Source organism: Bubalus bubalis, chromosome 3 (genome assembly GCF_019923935.1).
Source record: "Bubalus bubalis isolate 160015118507 breed Murrah chromosome 3, NDDB_SH_1, whole genome shotgun sequence".
NCBI lineage: Eukaryota > Metazoa > Chordata > Mammalia > Artiodactyla > Bovidae > Bubalus > Bubalus bubalis.
In genome coordinates this window covers 22,466,235-22,490,307 of record NC_059159.1, presented here as the reverse complement: position 1 = coordinate 22,490,307, position 24,073 = coordinate 22,466,235, and the positions used below count along the sequence as shown (strand labels likewise).

The 24,073-nt window shown below is 55.3% G+C and overlaps 2 protein-coding genes across 6 annotated transcripts in view; one reads left to right on the top strand and one right to left on the bottom strand.

Annotated features, from left to right (window-relative positions):
- Positions 1-11,462, top strand: part of RARA (retinoic acid receptor alpha) — a 44,130-nt gene extending 32,668 nt beyond the window's left edge. For all 5 annotated transcript variants that reach the window (XM_006068616.4, XM_006068615.4, XM_006068614.4 and 2 more), the window contains 7 exons: positions 2,510-2,658; positions 3,989-4,130; positions 6,092-6,252; positions 6,551-6,727; positions 7,924-8,128; positions 9,162-9,320; positions 9,902-11,462. In XM_006068616.4, the coding sequence (XP_006068678.1) occupies positions 2,510-2,658; positions 3,989-4,130; positions 6,092-6,252; positions 6,551-6,727; positions 7,924-8,128; positions 9,162-9,320; positions 9,902-10,119 (1,211 nt within the window). In that variant the 3' untranslated portion in view covers positions 10,120-11,462. The remainder of the gene's footprint in view (positions 1-2,509; positions 2,659-3,988; positions 4,131-6,091; positions 6,253-6,550; positions 6,728-7,923; positions 8,129-9,161; positions 9,321-9,901) is intronic.
- A 7,786-nt stretch (positions 11,463-19,248) lies between these two features.
- Positions 19,249-23,571, bottom strand: GJD3 (gap junction protein delta 3). Its single transcript, XM_025280169.3, has 2 exons — positions 22,919-23,571; positions 19,249-22,158 (listed from the first exon to the last, which is right to left on the bottom strand). The coding sequence occupies exon 2, from the start codon at positions 22,152-22,154 to the stop codon at positions 21,300-21,302; it is 855 nt and encodes a 284-aa protein (XP_025135954.3). The 5' UTR covers positions 22,155-22,158; positions 22,919-23,571; the 3' UTR covers positions 19,249-21,299.
- Between the last annotated feature and the right edge of the window lie 502 nt (positions 23,572-24,073).

The window sequence follows — 24,073 nt, the reverse complement described above, 5'->3', positions numbered from 1 at the left end:
GGGGCCTCTGGGGAGGGGCCAGGTCGTGGCAGTCCTTACTCCCCCAGGTGTGCAGAGTTCAAGCTAACTCTTGCAGAGGGTGGGAGGGTCCCAGAGTGTCCCCTGTTCCTCTGAGGCTGCTGGCTGCACTCCTGGGAGGTGGGGACTGGGCTGGGGCTCTGGGTTCAAAGGGCACAGTGGGAAACCTCCAAGCTGTTACCTGGGTGACAGGTGGGGGTGTGCTGGGGGTAGAGGGTGCAGAGCAGAGTTCGGCCCCAGAGGCAGCCCGCTGCTATGGGGTGGGCCGAAAGGAGGCCTCACTGAAACCAAACTGTACCCCCACCTTGGGTCATCTTGCCCCCACCCCCCATCCTGCCAAAAAGCACAGTTTAAAAAAGCACATTCTTCCAGTTTCATAAACAGCCTCTGGACTTTGCCTTAGCTCCAAATTTCTACAAGCCTTTGGCCCTCCAGGCAGTCCCTGGCCTCGGAGCTGTCTGTCCTTCACCCGGGCACCCCCTGTGCGTCCGTGCACCTCCCCTTTCTCCAGCCCACTCTGAACCCAGAGCTCCCTCTGTCCTTTCTCCCCCTGCCTTCTGGTCCATTGGAGAGCTTTGAGACTTGGGGGAGGGTGGGCCCAGGGCAAAGACTGGATAGGAGCGGATGGGAGGGGGGTAGGTCAGTGCCTCCAGTCCCTGCTTATTGGGTTCCCTGTTTGTTGGAACGCTGACTGGGATTCTAGGCCACGGTCCCCCCCACATCCCCTTGTCCTTGACAACACCCCCCCCCACTAGTCTGGATTGTCTATTGTTACTCCTTTTACGTCTTGGAAAAAGTTAGCACAACAAAGGGCTCCTTTGTCACTTACCCCTCTGCCTCCTGGCCTCACCCAGGCCCCCCAACCCTGCTCCCCCCCCCAGCAGCTGTTCTCAGGCCTCTCGCCTGTCTGATTTGCTTGTCTGGCCTCCGGGAGAGTGAGGTGGGGGAAAACCAGGCCAGGACAGTTCGATTTGGGGTGAGGAGCAGAGTAGTGGGGGAGGGTCAGCAGAGTCTGGATCTCTGGGGGTGTGGTGTGAGCATCCACTGATCCTTTGCTGCAGGCTGCTCTCTGGGCAGGGACAGGGATGTGGGGCCATAGCAGTGCTGGTCAGCTGGCTGACCAGGAAAGTGATGCCCGGGCCCAACTAAGAGCCAGGAAAGCCTTGCCAAGGTTGTTGGCCTGGTTCCCTGTCATCCGCCGCCTGGCAGTCTCTGGTTGTGTCTGCAGGTAAGGGGGGAGGGTGGTAGCCTGCAGCTTGCCAGCCCCCCATCTGAGTGCTTCTTTTCTCTGTGCTTGGATTTTGGGGCCACATGAGCCGCTATGAGGTGCTTGGACAGGAACTCTGGGCCCCGCTGAATTCCAGAACCTTGTGTGCTGGGGTTTGGGGTGAGGCTAGGTAGGAGTCTGGGGTGTGGGAGGAGGCAGGGATCTATCTGCTCAGGGAGGCATCCTTGGCCTTGGACCAGTGGACTTGGCGAAGGCCTCAGGAGGCTGCCACTGGCCCCTTGGGAATCTGGGGGTGACCGGGTCACAGTTCCCATCTAGTACAGTGCACCCACAGCTGCCCTTGCTTGGGGCACAGACAGCCCCCACCTAGCCCTGCCCTGTTCTGCCTGGGTGATGGGCATGGGGCCAGGCACTGGGGAGGATTCCACTAGCGGGGGCTGCCCCTGCTGGCGGGGTCACCCTCCTGGCTGCCCTCTTGGAGCTGAATAACAGGAGGGGAGGGGGACAGTAACCCGGACATACTATGGACTCTATGGCCAGACAGACAGAGCATTGATGGGAACAGACCCCCTTTGTCATGCTTTTCCCCCCAGCCAGGGTGCACTCAGAGCCATGGGCTTCCGGGGCCCACAGGGACTCTTCCCTCTGTCTCTACAGGGTCCCCCTGCTTCTCTGAGGGAGTCCCTGCCTGTTGTACCCCAGCATTTGTGACTGCACCCAGCCTTGGATCCCTGGCCTGGGGATTGCTTGGGCGGAGGAGGGGCTGTCGCTGCTGGTAGTGGGGGTGGAGAGGGGAGCGGAAGCAGAAGGGGTGGGGGAGTGGCCAACTTTGAATATCCTGTTGACCCCAGTTTCCTCTGCCCCCAGCTTGTGTCCTGGCCCCTCCCTCCTTCAGGCCTTAACCCCTTCCTCACTTGGGGGAGGTGGGACCCGGCGCCCAGGGTCCAGGGCTGTGGACCCGTGCTGATACCTACACCTGGCACCCGCCCAGTATAGCCACATCAGATGGTTTATTATGTGATGTTTCTGGTTTTGAAGGTGGGGTCCTGGGGAAGTAGGCAGGACTGATGGGGTGCTGGAGGCATCATTGGCAGTCTGGCTGTGGGAAGTGCCAGCTTTCCCAAGACTGCCCCTGCCCCAGAGTTTGACATCTGGCAGCCCTGGGGCAGCTGGGAGAGGTTCCTGGGCGAGACCTGGAGGCCAGGTGGGCACTGTGCTGAGGGTGGTGGCCTGGGTCTCTAATGGTCCTTCTCCTTTCTCTAGCCATTGAGACCCAGAGCAGCAGTTCTGAAGAGATCGTGCCCAGCCCCCCCTCACCACCTCCCCTCCCCCGCATCTACAAGCCTTGCTTTGTCTGTCAAGACAAATCCTCCGGCTACCACTATGGGGTCAGCGCCTGTGAAGGCTGCAAGGTGAGTCCAGGGGGTCGTGGGGAAGGACAGTCCTGATTAGCTAAAGTGGGATGTTCCCACCGCCGGGTCTGGGGACTGTACCGGCAGTGGGGGTGTCCCTAAAGCTGCTGCTCTAACTTCTGTGTGGAAGGTGGCAGTAGCCTTGGAGGAGAGGAAGCCTTCAGCAGAACCTCCTTACCATAGATGAGCAGGGGTCCCCCAAACCGGAGGTCTTCCTCCAGCCCTGACTCTTTCCCCCAGCATCTCCATCCTCCAGCTGGCAGGGCTCACACCCGCTCTGCTCCCGCTGCCCGTGTTGCCATGGTGAACTGGCTACCGACTGGCTCTTGGCTGGGGACCCAGGAGGCCTGCCCCTGGTGGCCTGCCCGCACCTCGCCATGGCAGCCTGGCAGGAGGCCGTCAGGAGCAGGCGCCTTGCCTTGGCCTCTCCTTCAGGTGCCTGGGCTGGGGCTCCCCAGCTTCTGGCTGGATTTCCACATGCCCACGTTAGGCTCCAGGGTGCAGGAGGGACTGCCACCTTTCCGGAAGCTGTGGGCATGGCCTTCCCGCTTCCTCTCCCCAGGGCTTGAGTCTGTCTGTACCTGTTTTTTCTCCAGGGATTGGGGATCAGAAGCTGCACAGCTTCGGGGCTTGGGGCCCTACGCTCCCCCTCAGTGTGGAGTGGCCATCAGGTGTGGGGCAGAGGTCAAGGGCAAAAATTACAAGGCCTTGGACTCTCTGTGTCTTGCCTGTCCTGTCCAGACCAGCTGTTTGTGGTCTGCCCTGGTCAGGCGTCTGTCCGTCTCGCTGTTAGCCCACATGGGCAGCCTCTGCCCAACCTAGTCACCCTGTGATCTGTGCTCATCTGCCTGGTTAGTGAACGTGTGTCTTGCTGCCTTGCCTGTGAGCACTCATGTCTCCACCTGTCAGGCCAGGCCAGCCTGTGTGTGTATCTCTCTGGCCCCTCCTGCTTGTCTCCTTTTCTTGCACTCTGAGTCCGGGGCTGTGGGTTCTAGAGCTCTGTCTCGCTCCCATCTAGCCCCGTCTGCTGCTTTTCCTGACCCACCTGCAGCCTGCGGTCCCCTTCCCCAGGAGCAGGGAACCCAGGTCTATGTGTGCAGGGTGGGGGAAGCCCTTTCTCCACCCCAGTGTGGAGGCAGATACTCAGATTCTTCCGGGGGATACTTGTAGGCGTACCCTTCTCTCCGTCTTCTTTGGCCTTCTCGGGTAGGGGGTGGCTAAAGGCTTGGGGACAGCAGTCGCCTGACCCTCGGCCCTCGAACTGCGGCTACAGGCCAGCACTGCTCGACTGTGGGTGTGGCTGACCTGACTCCCTGCTCTCTGTACCCAGGGCTTCTTCCGCCGCAGCATCCAGAAGAACATGGTGTACACGTGTCACCGGGACAAGAACTGCATCATCAACAAGGTGACCCGGAACCGTTGCCAGTACTGCCGGCTGCAGAAGTGCTTCGAAGTGGGCATGTCCAAGGAGTGTGAGTGCCACCGACGGGGCCGCCCCATGCACGGGCAGGGTGTGAGCTCCTGGCCCCTAAAGCCAGAGGAGCAGGGGCATGTGGGTGAACGTGTGGGTGCAAATGGACCTTGCCGTGATGCTGTGCCCTGGTTCATGGTTGAGGACAGTTCACGTATAGCTGCACGGACCTGTCTGTCTCACCATCTGTGTGTCCATGGGCGGACAGCCCTTCCTGTTCGTGTGAGGCAGGCTGTGTGTGCTTGCTCACGTGTATGCACGTGTCTGCCCCTGCCAGCTTGCTTCCAGGCTCTGACTGGCTCTGGGGCGGGGCTCAGAAGCATCCCTGAGTCCCCCACCCGATCATGCATCTGAGGACAGGGGTGCTGCTGGGTATTTGTGTGCATGTGTTGAGGGTTGCTCCAGGCACCGGGATCTAAGAGCCTTTGTCTGGTGGAGCCTGGGACCTGGAGTTGGAAGAGCGAATTGGGACTTCTCCAGTCCCAGAGGAATGGGGGTTTCCAGTTTGGGCTCAGCTGAGGCCCGATGGAGGGAAAGAAGGAGGGCTGGACAGGGAGACCCTCTTGTGTTGAATCATGGGTGTTGCCTTGGTGACCGGTGATTGATGATGTCAGAGATAAATGACGCTGACAGACGCCTCCTTGTCTGCGTGGCCGTTGCCATGGAGCCCGAGCCTTGGGGGATGGGGTGGGGGAGGGGGCTGCCGGACCCTCTAGCCCTTTGTGGGCAGGGCAGTGGAAGAAGGAAGTGGGGAGGGGACATGGTGGGGCGACAGGAGTAGAGGAACCCTGAAGTACCCAGCCACCTCCTGCCTCAGGAGGAAGGGCTGTGTTGTTCTGTAGTGTAGGAAGTGGTGGCTCCACGCTGCAGAGCAGGTGACAACTTGGGACCTGCAGGCCTGGGACCCTTCCCCGCAGGGCCCAACACCTCCTCCTCTGCTTCTGCCACCTTCCGATCCCAGAGCTTTTCATGGCAGGGGGACCAGGGTGGGGCCCCCTCTCCCTCCCACTGCCAACTCCCCCTTCCCCTCCCTCCTTCTCCTCTCTGGCTGCTCTGTGCCCCGGAGCTGAGCAGCTGCCATTTCAATAGAATTAAAGCTTCCGAATGATAAACGTCTTGTCACAGCTGCAATTTTCTCTTCCCAAATTATCCCCCCTCTCTCCCTCTCCCTCTCCCTTCTCTCCCTTGCACTTTATTGAATTTGCAGAATCGACATGAGTGATCTCCAAATTATGCCAGCTCCCCCCCCCACCCTGCTACCCCCTCCCTGGGTCCCCCACCCCCCACCCTCTCTTCCTCCAGCGTCAGCAGCCGCCACCACTGGCCCTGTGAATGATTGTGTGTCTGGGATAATCGGCTGGTAACGACCCCATCGCTTCTTTAAAGCCGAGTGGTGTGTGCGGCTCAGCGCCCCCGGTGATTTGTCAGCTCCCCCGGCTAATGGGCCGAGAGATTCTGCCACCCGGCCCCCCACTCTCGGGCTGGGGAGCCCTCCTCCGTGTCTGCCCGCCCAGGGAGCTGCTCTGAGCCCATCCCAAACACTGCCGGGAGGGCTGGGTCGGTTCTCCCTGCAGGCCGGAGTAGCAGGGGGCGGGGAGGCTGAGAACACAGACCTGGGACACCCTGCGCACAGGCTTTCACCCTGGAGAGTGAGCTGGAGTAGACGCCGGGAGAGCGAGCTGGTCTGGGGCATGCATGCTGTGGTCACAGGCCCTGGGGCAGGCCTCGGCGTGTGGGCCGGGTGGGCACCGCAGAGGGGGGCCGAGGGACCGGCTGTGTGTGGATGTCCCGCCTGTCTGTGCACTCACGTGCGTGTGCACTTTTGCGTGCGTGCCTGACCACACCCGGTGGCCTCCGCAGCTCTCAGTCTGGTGGGAGGAGCTTGGGCTGGGGTTGGACGGCTTGGGGGATGGACCGCTGACCCCACCTGCCCTCTCACTGTGAGGCCTGGGCCCTCCACAGCCGTGAGAAATGACCGGAACAAGAAGAAGAAGGAGGTGCCCAAGCCCGAGTGCTCCGAGAGCTACACGTTGACGCCGGAGGTGGGGGAGCTCATCGAGAAGGTGCGCAAAGCGCATCAGGAGACCTTCCCTGCTCTCTGCCAACTGGGCAAATACACTACGGTATGGCCCGCTCCCCCGCAACCTCATACCCCTTCAGCTGTCAGGCCTGCCCCTCCCCTCCCCCCAGCTGGGCAAATACACTTCGGTACAGCCCCCCAGGGGCACCCCTGCTTCTTCAGGCCTGCCCCTCCACAACCCTGCTTGGGCTGCCTGTTCCACCCCTTCCCCGCCTCTCAGGAAGTGAAGGCCGGTAGAGGGCAGGCCTGCGGGTGGGGGCAGGTAGAGCCAGGCCCAGAAGGGTGCCACCAGGGGAAGGCCCTCACTCTCCTCCCACTCCCCCCCTCCCCCATCCTCCCAGAACAACAGCTCAGAACAGCGTGTCTCTCTGGACATTGACCTCTGGGACAAGTTCAGTGAACTCTCCACCAAATGCATCATTAAGACTGTGGAGTTCGCCAAGCAACTGCCCGGCTTCACCACCCTCACCATTGCGGACCAGATCACCCTCCTCAAGGCTGCCTGCCTGGATATCCTGGTGAGGGTCTGCACCTTTGTGTTCTTGGAGGATGTCTTGCCGCTTCAATAACCACTTTCCTAAAAATCCCTCTGGAGTCGACCTGTCCAAATGCCCGCCCACCCACCCGAACAGCCACCCTTCCTCTCCCCCGAGTGTCTACCTGTCTGCTTAGCCACCCAGCACCCGGGTGTGCACCCATTCACCTCTACTCTCATTCATCCACCCTCAGCCCATCTTTGATTCAGTGCTTCCGTCCACCCACCCATCTTCCCATCTATTCAGTCTAATAAAGGTTCACCTGGGACCCTGTGTGGCCAGGCCTTGAACTGGGTGTCAGAACAGAGGTGAACACACCACTGTCCCCTCTCGAGAATCTTCCATTGGTGGAGGCAACAGATAGGTAAACAGAGGTTGCAAAACTGTGATAAGTGCTGGCTGCAGATGGGGGAGGGCTGTCCCCTCCCTGCAGGACAGAGAGCCACACTGCTGGGCCCTAGGGAAGAGCCCCAGAGGAGGTGTCCTCTAGAGGTGTGTAGAACGGTCTGTGAAAGGCCTGCTGGCGTGGGACCAGTGGGATTCAGGGGACTGCAGGGCATTTGGTGGGGCCAGAGGGTGGGCTGGACTTGAGGCAGGATGGGGGCAGATGAGATTGTCAACTCCAAGGCTGGAGGGAGGCTTGTCCTCCCTGTCTTCCTCAGCCCTCCTGTTCCTTCTCGGGCACCTCCAAGGTCGGGAACCTGGGGTGTGACCAAGCTGCTCTTCCTGGTGGAAGGGAGATGCAAGAGGCAGGGTCAGGGTTTGAGAGAGCTGAAGATGAGGTATATTTACTGAGCTCTTGTTCTGTCCCCAGTCCTGGGAACCATAGACTGAAATCCACTTTGGTTTTGGCCTTCCTGGAAATGTTTTGTTTCCCTCTTAATTCTCTGTGTGGAGGCAGGATGCTGTAGATCTGCACTGTCTAATACAGTAGCCGCTGGCCATGTATGGCTGTTTTAAATTGAAATTAATTAAAATTAAATTCAGTTTCTCAGTTGCACTCAGCATGTTTCAAGTGCCCAGCGGTCACCAGTGTGACTGGTGGCTACTGTGTCGCACAGAAGGTTCTGTAGAACAGCAGTGGTCTGGCTGCCGGCCAGGTGGTCCTGGGGGGGGATGCTGGTGCCGGAAGTGCTGGTGGATGTGAGTTCCTGAACTTGAGAACCCTCTGCACCCAGATCCTGAGGATCTGCACGAGGTACACGCCCGAGCAGGACACAATGACTTTCTCGGACGGGCTGACCCTGAACCGGACCCAGATGCACAACGCCGGCTTTGGCCCACTCACGGACCTGGTCTTCGCCTTCGCCAACCAGCTGCTGCCCCTGGAGATGGATGACGCTGAGACTGGGTTGCTCAGCGCCATCTGCCTCATCTGTGGAGGTGGGCTGTGGGCCTGGGTCTGGGGGCCAGGCCCAGGGGTGGTGGTGTGGCTTGCGGAGCCTCTCCCAGGGAGAAGCTGGGGGATCATTTGATCAGAAAGGCCCCTGTCAGACAGGAAAATGAAGTCCCAGTGGAGCAGGGTCTGGTCTGTGGCCACAGGGCAAGGGAACAGTGATGGAGACCTGAGCTCTGGTTCCCTATTTCCAGGCAGTGCTCCTTCCAGGGGGCTTAAGAGTGAGGACTTGGAGGTCAGACCACCCAGGTTCAAATCCTGGACAACATGTGACCTTCAGCAGGCCGCTGAACTTCTCTGAGCCTCCATTTCTGTAAAATGGGGGCAGTAATATCTCCACCTCATAAAGTTGATGGGAGGATTAGGAGGTAATAAATAAGGCACAGTGTGCCCAGAGTAAGACCCAGTATAAATGCTGGCTGCTGTTATTATTTTATTGTCATGAGTTCTGCCATATTGGGCTGGTGTCCAGAATAACCAGCTCGAGTGGGAGACCTGGCTCTGCTTAAGATGGCACTGCCTGTGTTCAGGGGTGTGACCTCCATGAACTGGGCTCTCAGGGCGAGCTTTCGGACACCCTTGTGCCCCAGCCCTTCTTTGCTCACATTTGAGAGCCTCTAAGGCAATGGCAGCCCACTCCAGTACTCTTGCCGGGAAAATCCCATGGACGGAGGAGCCTGGTAGGCTGCAGACCATGGGGTCGCTAAGAGTCGGACACAACTGAGCGACTTCACTTTGACTTTTCACTTTCATGCATTGGAGAAGGAAATGGCAACCCATTCCACTATTCTTGCCTGGAGAATCCCAGGGACGGGGGAGCCTGTTGGGCTGCCGTCTATGGGGTCGCACAGAGTCGGACACGACTGAAGCGACTTAGCAGCAGCAGCAGTAGGGCCAGGTGGGGAGGCCTGAGGAGCAAAGATCCTCTGCCCAAGGCCTGGACAGGTGCGCCCCCTGGTGGTCACGATGGGGCCCGCAGCTGTGTTCCTCACCAGACAGAGGGCTTCTCTGCTGCTTCAGACCGGCAGGACCTGGAGCAGCCAGACAGGGTGGACATGCTGCAGGAGCCGCTGCTTGAGGCACTGAAGGTCTATGTGCGGAAACGGAGGCCCAGCCGCCCACACATGTTCCCCAAGATGCTGATGAAGATCACAGACCTGCGGAGCATCAGTGCTAAGGGTGAGGCTCTCTCCCTGTGTGTCTGCCATCCATGTCCAGAGTCAGGCCTCCTGTGTCTGAGCCAGTACCCCACATCTTTGTGTCCTTGTGATGCCCCACTCACCTGGACCTCACCGTGCCCAGGTGACCTCCCTGCCTGTGAGCCCCAAGATGGCAGTGTCATCTTGGCATGCTAGTTCAGGGCATGGCTCTGGAACCAGACTGTCGTGTGTCCTTGAGCGGGTCACACAACGGCTCTGAGCCTCAGTTACCCATCTGCAGAGCAGGGATAACGTTTACAGAGCTGTCTTGAGATGTCAGTAGGAGAGTCAGCAGCACGTAGGAAGGGCCTGGCATCAAGCCCAGTGACCCCAGAGCCAGAGTTGGGAGGCACTTTGCCCTGCTGCCCTTCAGCTGTGGGGGCTTAGGAGAGCTGGCTTATGTCAGGAAACTGAGCGCAGGGTTCGGTGTGTGGTGGGAGCTGATACTGGTACTGTGGATCCTCCTACCCCTTACACACTCCCTCCTGGGGCCACGCTTGCATGCAGGGCTAGAGGAGCAAGGTGGCCACACTTCTGACCTCTGTCCCTCCTTTCCTGCAGGGGCTGAGCGGGTGATCACGCTGAAGATGGAGATCCCGGGCTCTATGCCACCTCTCATCCAGGAAATGCTGGAGAACTCAGAGGGCCTGGACACTCTGAGCGGACAAGCGGGGAGTGGGGGTCGGGACGGGGGTGGCCTGGCTCCCCCGCCCGGCAGCTGTAGCCCCAGCCTCAGCCCCAGCTCAAACAGAAGCAGCCCGGCCACCCACTCCCCGTGACTGCCCTTGCCCCATGGACACAGCCCTCACCCCGTGCCCTGGCTTTTCTCTGCCTTTCTACCAACCATGCAACCCCCACCAGCCCTGCGCCCCACCTGCCCTCCCTTGCCCGGGGGGCTGGAGGGAGGAGGTGGCGGCGACTCTTCGGACAGAGGCCCGGGCCTGCGATGGACTGCCCGCTCTTGGAGCCTGGGCTGACGTCAGGGCTGTGGCCATGGACTGAGTGAGGACCCCTGGTCCCGGGCCTCAGGATGGGGCCTGGGGGCTTTGTGTTCATCAAGACACCCTTCTGCCCACCTCGCCACATCTTCATCACCAGCAAACGCCAGGACCTGGCTCCCCCATCCTCAGAACTTGCAAGCCATTGCCCCCCGGTTGGGGAACCCCCCCTGCCTCGGTTGGTGACAGAGGGGGTGGGCCGGGGTGGGGGGATCCCCTGTACATACTCTGCCATACCAACCCCCAGGTATTAATTCTCGCTGGTTTTGTTTTTATTTTAATTTTTTTTTTCTGGTTTTGATTTTTTTAAATAAGAATTTTCATTTTAAGCACATTTATACTGAAGTGTGCTGTGTATTGGGGGGAGCTGGATTCAGAGCTGGAGGGGGGGATGGGCCCTGGGGGAGGGGAGTGGCTTGAAAGGGGCTTCCCCTGTCTCTCCAAGTCCCTGTGCCCCCCAAGGCCCCCTCCCCAGCCATTTCCTCCTCAGTTTTCTCTTTAAAACTGTGAAGTACTAACTTTCCAAGGCCTGCCCTCTCCTCTCTCTCTCTGCCTAACCACTGGGCAAGGACAGTTTCCTGGCAACCCCTGGGAGGAGTGGCTCACCCCCGGGATGGGCCTGGGGGCAGAGCACCGGGGCCTCAGGACCTCCAGGCGTGTGTCTATCCGCCCTGTGTCCTCTGCTTCCCCATCAGAGCCCACGTCATCGAAGCCCTCCAGCGCTCCCCTTCCCATGAAGGGGCTGGCCAGGGCGTCTGAGCTCCCCTGCCCTCCAGCCTCATGGCCACCAGCACTGCCCACAGGGCCCCCGGACACACACAGACACACCCACACACACACACAGTGGACAGACAGGCCGACAGACACATGGCCTGAGTTCCTCCATTTCCCTGACCTGCCACCTCACCCCACACCCGTGCCCCCTCCTTGCCCCGCAGGACGGGCCTACAGGGGGTCCCCTCACGTCACCCCTGCTCCCCTGGGGCTGGGGGAGCTGGCTCTGCCCTGCCCTCCTTGCCCTGGGGTTGGGGGTCTCATCCCCCTCAGAGCCCGCTGGTGCACCTGTTACTGTTGGACTTGCCACTGAGATCTACTGGATAAAGAATAAAGTTATATTTATTCTACACGCGCCTCAGAGCCTCGCTGCCTTGCCGCCTTCTCTTGGTGTCCGGGCAGGGACTGGGGCCCAAGCTGCCTTCGGGACCTGCCTTGCTGTGCTCAGAGCTTTGGAGACACTGGGAGGAGACAGGCCTGCCCTTAGGAAGCTCTTGGTCTAGGGGTCTCACAGCCTGTCAGGGACCCATGTAGAGAGGTGGGAGGGAGAGACCGCCTCAGCCTTCAGGGAGTCCCCAGCCCGAAAGAGAAAGCCACCTCAGCTCTCTGAGAGTCCCTAGCCCTTGGAAAGCTAGAGCTTGAGTCAGAGCCAAATCATTTAGTGGCAGAGTTCTATCTTTAGTGACCATTGATGACCTTCACAGCAAGAGTGGCAGTTGGCCTGGGGGACTTGGGCCAGGGGCTCGCTCACTGCAATCTAAGAAGAACTCAGGATTGGGATGGAACCTGGGAGGCTGGACCACTTGTTCTTCCACCTCCAGGAAGAACTGTCCCTGTCCCACCCCTAACGTCACCTCTGTGGACAGGAGGCACAGGGGACAGGCAGGTGACAGGGCACCTGGATGCTCCTGATTGAGAGAGTGGAGTGTGATAGGCCTTGAGGGTCCTTAGAAACCAGTTTTAACCCCCTCACACTAGACATCAAGGTCCAGAGAGGGCAGTGCCCTTGCCCAGGGTCACCCAACAAATAAGTGGCAGATCAGGGAACAGTAGTAAAGGCTCCTATCACTTCATGGCAAATAGATGGGGAAAAAAATGGAAACTGACAGGTTTTATTTTCTTGGGCTCCAAAATCACTGTGGACAGTGACTGCAGCCATGAAATTAAAAGACGCTTGCTCCTTGGAAGAAAAGTATGATAAACCTACACAGTGTATTGAAAAGCAGAGACATCACTTTGTGGACAAAGGTCTGTGTAGTCAAAGCTATGGTTTTTCCAGGAGTCATGCACAGATGTGAGACAGGCTGTAAAGAAGGCTGAATACCAAAGAACTGATACTGTAGTGCTGGAGAAGATTCTTTTTTTTTTTTGGAGAAGATTCTTGAGAGTTCCTTGGACTCGGAGATCAAACCAATCAATCCTAAAGAAAATCAATCCTGAATATTCATTGGAAGGACTGATGCTGAAGCTGAAGCTCCACTACTTTGGCCACCTGATGCAAAGAGCCAACTCAGTGGAAAAAACCCTGATGCTGGGAAAGATTGAAGACAGGAGGAGAAGGGGGCAACAGAGGATGAGATGGTTGGATGGCATCGCCAACTCAATGGACATGAATCTGAGCAAACTCGGAGACAGTGAAGGACAGGGAAGCCTGGCATGCTGTTGGACACGACTTACAGCTGAGCAACAGTAGGGCTCCCACCTCTCAGCCAGAGCTCTTTCCTGGATCTCTGAAGCCCTTGACGCGTCAAGCACCGAGGCCTGGGGGAGGTCTAGGGAATTGGCAGGAGAGGCTGTGTTTGGGGAAGGTTAGCAGGCGCCCCTGCAGGATGAGATTCCTGTGTGGGAAGTCTCTTCTGTGGGGGACCATCTGCCATTTCTACCTCAGCCATCAGGTGGCGCCAGCTTCTCACTTATGTCACAGTCTGGCCTAGGTTGGAGTGGGACAGAGGTTCTCTTCCTCTAGCAAATATTTTCTAACACTTCCCATCAGGTTTCTTTATGAACTAGACAGAAATTTAATATAACATACCAAACACATGCTTTAAAAAAATCACCATGCTGTCACACCGTCCGGTAAAGGAAAGCTCCTGTAGTTGGTGATGGATAGGGAAGCCTGGTGTGCTGCAGTCCATGGGGTGGCAGAGTTGGACATGACTGAGCAACCCAAGTAAGACAGGTGTTGCAAGAGGGCATCAGAGGGCAAACACACTGAAACCATACTCACAGAAAACTAGTCAATCTAATCACACTAGGACCACAGCCTTGTCTAACTCAATGAAACTAAGCCATGCCCGTGGGGCAACCCAGGACGGGCGGGTCATGGTGGAGAGATTTGGCGGAATGTGGTCCACTGGAGAAGGGAATGGCAAGCCACTTCAGTATTCTTGCCTTGAGAACCCCAGGAACAGTATGAAAAGGCAAAATGATAGGATACTGAAAGAGAAACTCCCCCAGGTCAATAGGTGCCCAATATGCTACTGGAGATCAGTGGAGAAATAACTCCAGAAAGAATGAAGGGATGGAGCCAAAGCAAAAATAATACCCAGCTGTGGATGTGACTGGTGATAGAAGTAAGGTCCGATGCTGTAAAGAGCAATATTGCATAGGAACCTGGAATGTCAGGTCCATGAATCAAGGCAAATTGGAAGTGGTCAAACAAGAGACGGCAAGAGTGAATGTCGACATTCTAGGAATCAGCGAACTAAAATGGACTGGAATGGGTGAATTTAACTCAGATGACCATTATATCTACTACTGCGGGCAGGAATCCCTCAGAAGAAATGGAGTGGCCATCATGGTCAACAAAAGAGTCCGAAATGCAGTACTTGGATGCAATCTCAAAAATGACAGAATGATCTGTGTTACTTTCCAAGGCAAACCATTCAATATCATAGTAATCCAAGTCTATGCCCCAAACAGTAACGCTGAAGAAGCTGACGTTGAACGGTTCTATGAAGACCTTCAAGACCTTTTAGAACTAACACCCAAAAAAGATGTCCTTTTCATTATAGGGGACTGGAATGCAAAAGTAGGAAGTCAAGAAACACCTGGAGTAACAGGCAAATTTGGCCTTGGAATACAGAATGAAGCAGGGCAAAGACTAATTGAGTTTTGCCAAGAAAATGCACTGGTCATAACAAACACCCTCTTCCAACAACACTAGAGAAGACTCTATACATGGACATCACCAGATGGTCAACACCAAAATCAGATTGATTATATTCTTTGCAGCCAAAGATGGAGAAGCTCTATACAGTCAGCAAAAACAAGACCAGGAGCTGACTGTGGCTCAGACCATGAACTCCTTATTGCCAAATTCAGACTTAAATTGAAGAAAGTAGGGAAAACCACTAGACCATTCAGGTATGACCTAAATCAAATCCCTTATGATTATACAGTGGAAGTGAGAAATAGATTTAAGGACCTAGATCTGATAGATAGAGTGCCTGATGAACTATGGAATGAGGTTCGTGACATTGTACAGGAGACAGGGAGCAAGACCATCCCCATGGAAAAGAAATGCAAAAAAGCAAAATGTCTGTCTGGGGAGGCCTTACAAATAGCTGTGAAAAGAAGAGAAGCGAAAAGCAAAGGAGAAAAGGAAAGATATAAACATCTGAATGCAGAGTTCCGAAGAATAGCAAGAAGAGATAAGAAAGCCTTCTTCAGCAATCAATGCAAAGAAATAGAGGAAAACAACAGAATGGGAAAGACTAGGGATCTCTTCAAGAAAATCAGAGATACCAAAGGAACATTTCATGCAAAGATGAGCTCGATAAAGGACAGAAATGGTATGGACCTAACAGAAGCAGAAGATATTAAGAAGAGGTTGCAAGAATACACAGAAGAACTGTACAAAAAAGATCTTCACGACCCAGATAATCACGATGGTGTGATCACTGACCTAGAGCCAGACATCCTGGAATGTGAAGTCAAGTGGGCCTTAGAAAGCATCACTACGAGCAAAGCTAGTGGAGGTGATGGAATTCCAGTTGAGTTATTCCAAATCCTGAAAGATGATGCTGTGAAAGTGCTGCACTCAATGTGCCAGCAAATTTGGAAAACTCAGCAGTGGCTACAGGACTGGAAAAGGTCAGTTTTCATTCCAATCCCAAAGAAAGGCAATGCCAAAGAATGCTCAAACTACCGCACAATTGCACTCCTCTCACACGCTAGTAAAGTAATGCTCAAAATGCTCCAATCCAGGCTTCAGCAATATGTGGACCGTGAACTTCCTGATGTTCAAGCTGGTTTTAGAAAAGGCAGAGGAACCAGAAATCAAATTGCCAACATCCGCTGGATCATAGAAAAAGCAAGAGAGTTCCAGAAAAACATCTATTTCTGCTTTATTGACTATGCCAAAGCCTTTGACTGTGTGGATCACAATAAACTGGAAAATTCTGAAAGAGATGGGAATACTAGAACACCTGATCTGCCTCTTGAGAAATCTGTATGCAGGTCAGGAAGCAACAGTTAGAATTGGACATGGAACAACAGCCTGGTTCCAAATAGGAAAAGGAGTTCGTCAAGGCTGTATATTGTCACCCTGTTTATTTAACTTATATGCAGAGTACATCATGAGAAACGCTGGACTGGAAGAAACACAAACTGGAATCAAGATTGCCGGGAGAAATCTCAATAACCTCAGATATGCAGATGACACCACCCTTATGGCAGAAAGTGAAGAGGAACTCAAAAGCCTCTTGATGAAAGTGAAAGTGGAGAGTGAAAAAGTTGGCTTAAAGCTCAACATTCAGAAAATGAAGATCATGGCATCCAATCCCACCATTTTATGGGAAATAGATGGGGAAACAGTGGAAACAGTGTCAGACTTTATTTTTTGGGGGTCCAAAATCACTGCAGATGGTGACTGCAGCCATGAAATTAAAAGACACTTACTCCTTGGAAGGAAAGTTATGACCAACCTAGACAGCATATTCAAAAGCAGAGACATTACTTTGCCAACAAAGGTCCGTCTAGTCAAGGCTATGGTTTTTCCTGTGGTCATGTATGGATGTGAGAGTTGGACTGTGAAGAAGGCTGAGCGCCGAAGAATTGATGCTTTAGAACTGTGGTGTTGGAGAAGACTCTTGAGAGTCCCTAGGACTGCAAGGAGATCCAACCAGTCTATTCTGAAGGACATCAGCCCTGGGATTTCTTTGGAAGGAATGATGCTAAAGCTGAAACTCCAGTACTTTGGCCACCTCATGCGAAGAGTTGACTCATTGGAAAAGACTCTGATGCTGGGAGGGATTGGGGGCAGGAGGAGAAGGGGACGACAGAGGATGAGATGGCTGGATGGCATCACTGACTCGATGGACATGAGACTCATTGAACTCCGGGAGTTGGTGATGGACAGGGAGGCCTGGCGTGCTGCGATTCATGGGGTTGCAAAGAGTCGGACACGACTGAGCGACTGATCTGATCTGATCTGATCTGAGCAACTGAACTGAACTGAACTGAACTGTGAATTTCAATATGTCAATGCATGGGCACAATCACCAGACAATAGGACACAGTTCTGTGTTTGCTTCTATTTTTAACAAATATTTGGATCTAAAAGAAGAAGGTCAGAAGTTATTCTGTATAGGAAGCCCAGGAAAGTTAAAGAATATGGGTGTATGTTGAAATAAAAACAGATAATGAATAATACAACCATGTGAAAAAACAAACAAACAAACTAAACCCTCAATATTTTGTATGTAAAACAGAGTCAAGTTTCCGGCTCAGGTAATTATAAAGAGGTTTTTCACTATGTAAATGTCAGTGGGACATTCTAAAGGGGTGTGTGACAATTCTTTATTGTGGGGGGACACTGGTATTCCTAGCCCCTGCTCACCAAATGCCAGCAGGATCCCCCTCCTTGTGATGACTAAGTCAGTGACCCCCAAACATACAGAGCGCCCACCCTGGGATAGTGACTTTGCTGCTGAGAACCTTTGGGGTCTGAGGAAGCTCTGGATGGTTCGCAGTGCATCACCATAGAGCGGTTTTCATCCATGGTACAAGGGACATTTTGCACTGGGAATTATTTGTCGTGAGGGGCCATCAATGTCTCCAGACATTGCCGAATGTCCCCTAGGGGGCAAAATCGCCCCAAGTTGAGAACCACTGCTGTGGAGTTTGGTCATCAATGGCTGACATGTGCTTTGCCTACGGGAACCCAAGACTCAGACATTTAACCAGACCTGGAGCAGGGCTGAGACAGCTTCCTGAAAGAGGTACCCCCGCTGCCCACCTAAATCTGTAAGGGGACGAGTTAGCTAGGTGGGATGCAGAGGTAATAAAAGCTTCTGGGCTCAGCCATTATCCCCAGCTCTGTGTTTTAACCATTTTGGGCTTTGGTTGAAGTGGTAAAAGAGGTGAGGCTGATAAAAAGGAATGCATTTGAATCAGTTCTAATGAGGTGGATGAACCTAGAGCCTATTATACACAGTGAAGAGAAAAACAAATATCATGTATTAACGCATATATATGGAATCTAGGAGGGTGGTACCAATGAAATTATTTACAGGGCAGCAATGGAAACGCAGAGGACAGACTTGCAGACACAACTGGGGGGAAGAGGAAGGAGAGCGCGGGATGCATGGAGAGAGTGACATGGAAACAATTACCATATGTAAACTAGAGAGCCAATGGGAGTTTGCTATATGACTCAGGGAACTCAGACCGGGCTCTGAAACAACCTAGAGGGGTGGGATGGGGACGAAGGTGGGAAGGAGGTTCAGGAGGGAGAGGACACATGTATACCTATGGCTGATTCATGTTGACGTTTGGCAGAAACCAATGCCATTCTGTAAAGCGATTATCCTTCCATTAAAAAAATAAATTTAAAGAGATGAGGGTGTAGAGGCTGGGACAGAATCAGGACAAAGCTAGTTCAGGAGTGGGACTGGATCCTGAGGGCCCCGGCAGTGAAGGGTTTGAAGCTGGTGAGTGAAGTGTTCAGGTTAGAATCACAGGGGCCGGAGCAGAGGCTGAGGGAGGGCATACACCAGGCCATCGGTGACGGCTGCTCCTGGGCAGCTTCTAAACAGGTGACGAAGGGAGGAAATGCTTAGGTGGAGAAACGAGAGGATCAGATGCTTGACAGGATGCGGAAGGCGGGCAGAAGACAGGCTATGGCAACAGCAGATGGAGATGGCCGGGGTGCCTGGGCCCCAGCAACTGAAGTGAGAGCTAAGGAAGCTGAGATGCCATCTCAGTTACTGGTGACCCCCTCTGCCCCCTCATTCCACTCCTGCCACACCAGTCTCTTCTCGGGGCTCCAACACTTTCAGCTTATTCCTGCCTCAGGACCTTTGCTCTTGCCATTTCCTCCAACGTGAATGCTCTTCCTGGAGAGACGTCCAGCTAGACTGTTGCTAGTTCTTCTCCCCGACACTCCCCAGGGGCCGCGCTCTCTCCTTGACTCTTACCCTGGCTGGTAGCACAGTCTGTGTTCATTGTCTGCCTTCTCCACCAGAATGTGAGCTTTGAGAGGGCAAGTTTCACACGAGGATCTGCTAATACAGCAGCCACTTGTCACAGATGACAGCCGAACCTGAGCTATGTGGGTGGTCCAAATTGAGAAGGGTTTCAAGCACAGAACACACACCAGACTTTGCACAAAATGAAACATGTAAAGCATCTCTGTGATTTTTTTTTGACACTGATGTTTGAAATGATATTTTAGATGTATTGGGTTAAACAAAATACATTACGAAAATGAATTTCACCTGTTTCCTTTCATTTTGTAATGTGACTAATGGAAAACTTGGAATGACATAGGTGGCTCGCGTCCTCTTTCTGCAGAACAGTGCCTGGCATATAGTATGTGCTCAAAAGTATTTGTTGAATGAATATACATGGGAAACAGTTGGACACTCATGTCTGAGTCTGTGCGGAAGGGTCTGGGAGGCAGACACAGAACTCACCCTGGGCAGAGAGACGGCGGCACACTCTGTGAGCGTGGATAAGTGTTCGGGCCTGGAGAACACGTCCAACAAAAGTTTGTGTGTGTGCGTGCTAAGTCACGTCAGTCGTGTCCGACTCTGTGCAACATTTTGGACTGTAGCCCACCAGGCTCCTCTTTACATGAGATTTTCCAGGCAAGAATACTGAAGTAGGTTGCCATGCCCTCCTCCAGGGTATCTTCCCGATCCAGGGATTGATCCCATGTCTCTTATGTCTCCTGCATTGGCGGGCCGGTTCTTTACCATTAGCGCCACCTGGGAAGCCCCCCAGCGCGAGTTTACCAAGCACCTACTATGGGCCTGCAAGGAGGACAGAGCTATGCGTCCAACAGAAGTGCTGCCTTGGGGCCTTAGCTCTGGTTTTGTGGGGTTGGTCTGTCTGTCCAGGAAGGCATCCATTTTCTTCCCAAATGAGACCAAAAGGCAGGGAAGAGTTAACTAGAGGAAGGGGGTCGGCAGAGAGGGAGGCTGCTCTAGGCAAAGGAACAGCCAGTTGAAACATTTAGAAGCAAATCTGGTACAGCTTGGTAGGAACAGAAAGTTTAGATCAGTTTGGAGCATGGAAACTTTGGAGGAGCTGAGGTGAAGGGGCTGGAGAAGACCTGATGCAACAGGGCCAGACGTGGGGGATTCAGAAGCCTCGCTCAGATGCTTGACTTACCTGAGGACAGGGGAGCCCCAAAGAGTAAGCAGGGGTACCTGTTTGGAAAGACTCTTCCCTCTGCTTATGTGCAGTCCAGGCAGGAAAGCTGAGGAAGAGGCATGAAGGAATGGAGGATAGGGAATGACCAGAGGCATAGAAGACAATCGTGCAGAGTGGGGCCCTGGCAGCCTGCTCAGCAGAGTCTGGTGATGGTCCAGAGGTGTGGTTAGATGGTGACCCCTGGATTTTTCACTTAGGGGTGTGTGTGTGTTCATTGCTCAGTAGTGTCCGACTCTTTGCAACCCCGTGGACTGTAGCCCACGGGGCTCTTCTGTCCATGGGATTTGCCAGGAGTGGGTTGCCATTTTCTTCTCCAGGGGATCTTCCTGGTCCAGGGATCGAACCCAGGTATCCTGCATTCCAGGCAGATTCTTCACTGTACGAGCCACCAGAGAAGCCCTTCACTTAGGTGCTGGCTGCTTATGGACAGCATCCCCATGGGTGTGGTGAAGGAGGAAGCTGATAGGGGCAGAGGAGAGGCAGGAATGAATAGGAGGCAGCCCTGTAGACAGTTCCTTGTATTTCCAGAGGGTTGGAGTGAGGGAAGAAGTGAAGGAAGAAAATGCAGGGCCAGGAGGATGTTTATGGGCTGGGGTAACAGCGGCAGGGTGAGGAGGAGGAAGCTAGAAAAGAGTCCTGCCCTCTGACCCCAGCCCCAGCCCCACTCTGTCTTCATGAAAGAAGGGCCCAGCCACCATGCCCAGGCCACAAAGTTGAGAGTGCAGATGGTACCTGGACTGAGGCCTGCCCAGGGTGAAGGACTGCCTCCCCTCCAGCGCCCCTCCTGCGCGGGCTCGATCAGGAGGGGAGATCTTCCTGAGAATGGGAGGACCCACCATGGCTGCTGCTTGCCCTGGATCCTGGCCACCCACACCGGGCATGTCACAGATCACACACACAACTCACACAGGACACACCGTCACACGCACAGATGCAGAATGCACACAGGGGTAGGTACACGTGTGTGCAGAAAGCCTGCACAAGATGGACATGTGCATATGCACACGTGTGCACATCCAGAGCTCACACAGGATATATATGCATGCATACACACACACAAAGTGCTTACACAGGTTTTACACATGCGAGGGCACCTATGCTCACACCAAATGTGTGTACCCGTGTTTGTGCATGTACACAGAGAGCCTTAGCAGAGGCTACACCTCAATCTGAACAAGGAGAGGGCCCGGGGGATGCTGGTATCACAGCTGTGTTTTCCTTTCCAGTAAAACACCCAGGGCTCCTCCAGAACATCCACTCTCCACTGACTCTGCCCTCCTCTGGTCCACCTTCTCTCAGCCTCCCTGGCCTCCTTCCTTTCCGCCTGGAGTAGGGCACCAAGGACAGGCCTTAGTTGATTCAATGTCCCTAGCTCCGCTGGGAAGTGTGGGTGCTGCCTGGAGGGCCATGCGCCCTGCGTGTCATCTGCTGGGGCAGGAAACCCTGCCAACAGTGGGTGAGGAGACATTTCTTGCTCCGGGATGGTGGGGTCCGGCCTCTGGCCTCACCTCCTGCCCCAGGCAGTTCTAGATGGCCAGGTCCTGACGGATGGTGGCCAGCGACGCCTTGCTGCGGCCGCTGCCGCCCTCGCTGTCACCGGCAGGCGCCCCGTGCGCATAAGCCGGTGGGGCGTAGGGGTCGGTGCCCGGTCGCCGCGTGGGCAGGGCCGGCAGCGGCTGGAGCAGCTGCTGCGCCTTCTCGTGCGCGCGGTTGCAGCGGTTGTCGCGCTCGGCGGCCTGGCGACAGCGGCCGGCACGCGAGCGGTCCTTCCAGAGCAGGTGGCCCAGCTCGGCCACGCTGAGCAGCGCCGAGAGCAGCCCCACCGCGAAGTAGAAGACCACGAAGACAGTCTTCTCGGTGGGCCGGCTCACGAAGCAGTCCACGGTGTGCGGGCACGGGGGACCTGCGCACACGAAGTGCGGGGCCACGCGGAAGCCGTAGAGCAGCGCCTGGCCCGCTAGGAAGGCCAGCTCAGCCAGCAGGCGCAGCGCCACGCTCAGCAGGTAGCAGCGGCGCGCGCGGCGGTCCCCCGGGCGCCCCGGGGCCCCCGCCCCGCCGTCCGCGCCGCCCGGCTCCTTGCTGGCCCGGTGCACCGAGTAGATGACGAAGAGCACCGGGGGCGCCGACAGCAGCAGGATGTGGAAGAGCCAGAAGCGGTAGTGGGAGACGGGGAAGGCACGGTCGTAGCAGGTCTGGCGACAGCCAGGCTGCAGCGTGTTACACACAAACTCCTCCTGCTCGTCCTCGAACACGGCGCCGCCCACCGTGGCCAGCACCAGGATGCGGAAGATCAGCATGACCACCAGCCACAGGCGGCCCAAGAGCGGCGACTGCAGCTGCACGGCGTCCAGCAGCGAGCCGAGGAACGCCCACTCCCCCATGGCGCTGGAGATAGACGCGGGGCGGGCAGTTAAAAGGCCGAAGGATCAGGGTCCCAACCCTCCGCGCCCGCCCATCGGGGTGGAATCAGCTGGACCGCCTCTAACTTCGAGGTGAGCCAGGGGCTCAGCCAGACCTGGCTTTAGCAGGGACTTTGAGGGAACAAAGGGCTTAGCTTAGGGGGACTCAGATGAGTCTCAACTTCGGGCGCTGGGGAGGAGCTCCGCCCCGGTGCTCTGGTCAGACACCCATGGAACTGCTGGGTTGGATCCTGCGCTCCTGCTCCTCCGAGTCCAGGTTGGAGGGAAAAGACGTCGGACATGAGCCCTGCCGGCCCCTGACTACATGTGTGGAACCAGAAACCCAGCAGTGCCCTCGTGTGCTCCAGGATGCTTTCTGTGGGCAAGAGTGGTGCCCTGAACCCAAGGCTCTGACCCAATTTGGTACTTCTGGGTGAAATGGAGCCAGCAGACCCAGAAGGATTCACCTTCTTCTTTCTCCGCCCACCATTTCTCTTGCCTCCCTCCTTTTTTTTTTTTTTTTTTTTTACTGCAGTGAACTCCTCTCAGAATTGGGGAGTGGACACAAAGGGAAGGATCCCCACTTCCATCAGGATCCATTGTCCTAGGTGTCCCCTACCATCTGTGCGGTGGGAATGCTGGCCCACTCTTCCCATCTCCTCCCTGGTGTCCCTCTGCTTCCAGCTTCCCCAATACCCCCCTCACAGCTCCCACAGGCCCCCAGACCCTCACCCGTAACCACTCACGCTGCAGCTGGCGCTGGGATGTCAAAGCCGAGTGAAGAACCTTGGGAGATGGTTGGGACCTGTTCCTCCTGGTCCCTCTTTCATTTTCCCTTTTGGATTTGGCCAGGATGGATGACAAGACAGGATGGCTGAGAGGGGCCAGTGCTCCCCCTTCTCTTAAAGGGACAGGGTGACCCTGTTGACTGGCTCCACCCCTGGGAACAGACCCAGGGCCACGCCCCTTGCTGGACTCTGCCAGCCTTCCCTTCACATCCCCTCATCCCCCCACCCCCACCCCCTTCCCAGGGCTGAGTCCCCCACTGGAAATGAGGAAAGGGGTTACCCAGAGCTACATCCCTGCTGAAGGAAGCCCATCTCCAACAGACTCTCCTAACTGGAAGGCTTAGATCCACTATCAAGGGACTATCCCCCCTGAAGGTGGTCTTCAGGGCTGGCGTGGGGTTTGATGCTGATATTGGTGGCACTGGTATTTTAAGCAGCAGCAGACACTTGCTAACTCTTCTTCAAGCTCTGATATTACAAGTCCCTTAGTTCTTCTGGGCCAGAGTCTCCTGGCTTGTCAGCTGAGGAGCCTGGGCCAGCTGATCCCCAAGTTCCCTTCCAGCTCTGCATCTTAATGCTGAGGTCCCAACCATGTCACAGAAAACAAAAAACCCAAGCCCAGAAAAATTTCTCTTTTGGAAAAACATTAGGGTTTCAAGGGTGTTCTGGCCTTGGGACTTAAATAAAAGCTTTTGCTTCCTTCCTGCTTTTCTGTAACTTCCAGATTTACTGTAATGAGCGTGTCATTTTATAATGTGAAAAGTAAAAGAAAGGTTTCTTTTCCCTCACAAGGCTTTGAACTGAGCCACCTTCTACTGCTCTAGGTTGCCGGAGAAGCTGTCCCATAGAGAAGGGCAGTTAGGATGACCAAGGGTGACCTGAGCAGCCATGGAGGGGACACTCCCAGCTTAAGTGCTCATTTGTCTTCTCTGCCTTTCCAGGAGCCTGGGCCCACACCATTCTCCTCCTTCGCCTATGCAGTTGCTCTGGGTCGGGCCCCAGGCCCCACTCATCGTAAGAATTAGCTCATTTCATCCTCCTGACAAGGATGGGAAGCTGAGACTCAGAGGGTCTAAGGCACAGTCACGCAGTAAGAAAGAGAGGGTCCTGGCC

What these genes read in the sequence shown, in the direction of transcription:
- GJD3 (XM_025280169.3), bottom strand. Translation starts at nt 22,154, where the DNA reads ATGGGGGAGTGGGCGTTCCTCGGCTCGCTGCTGGACGCCGTGCAGCTG.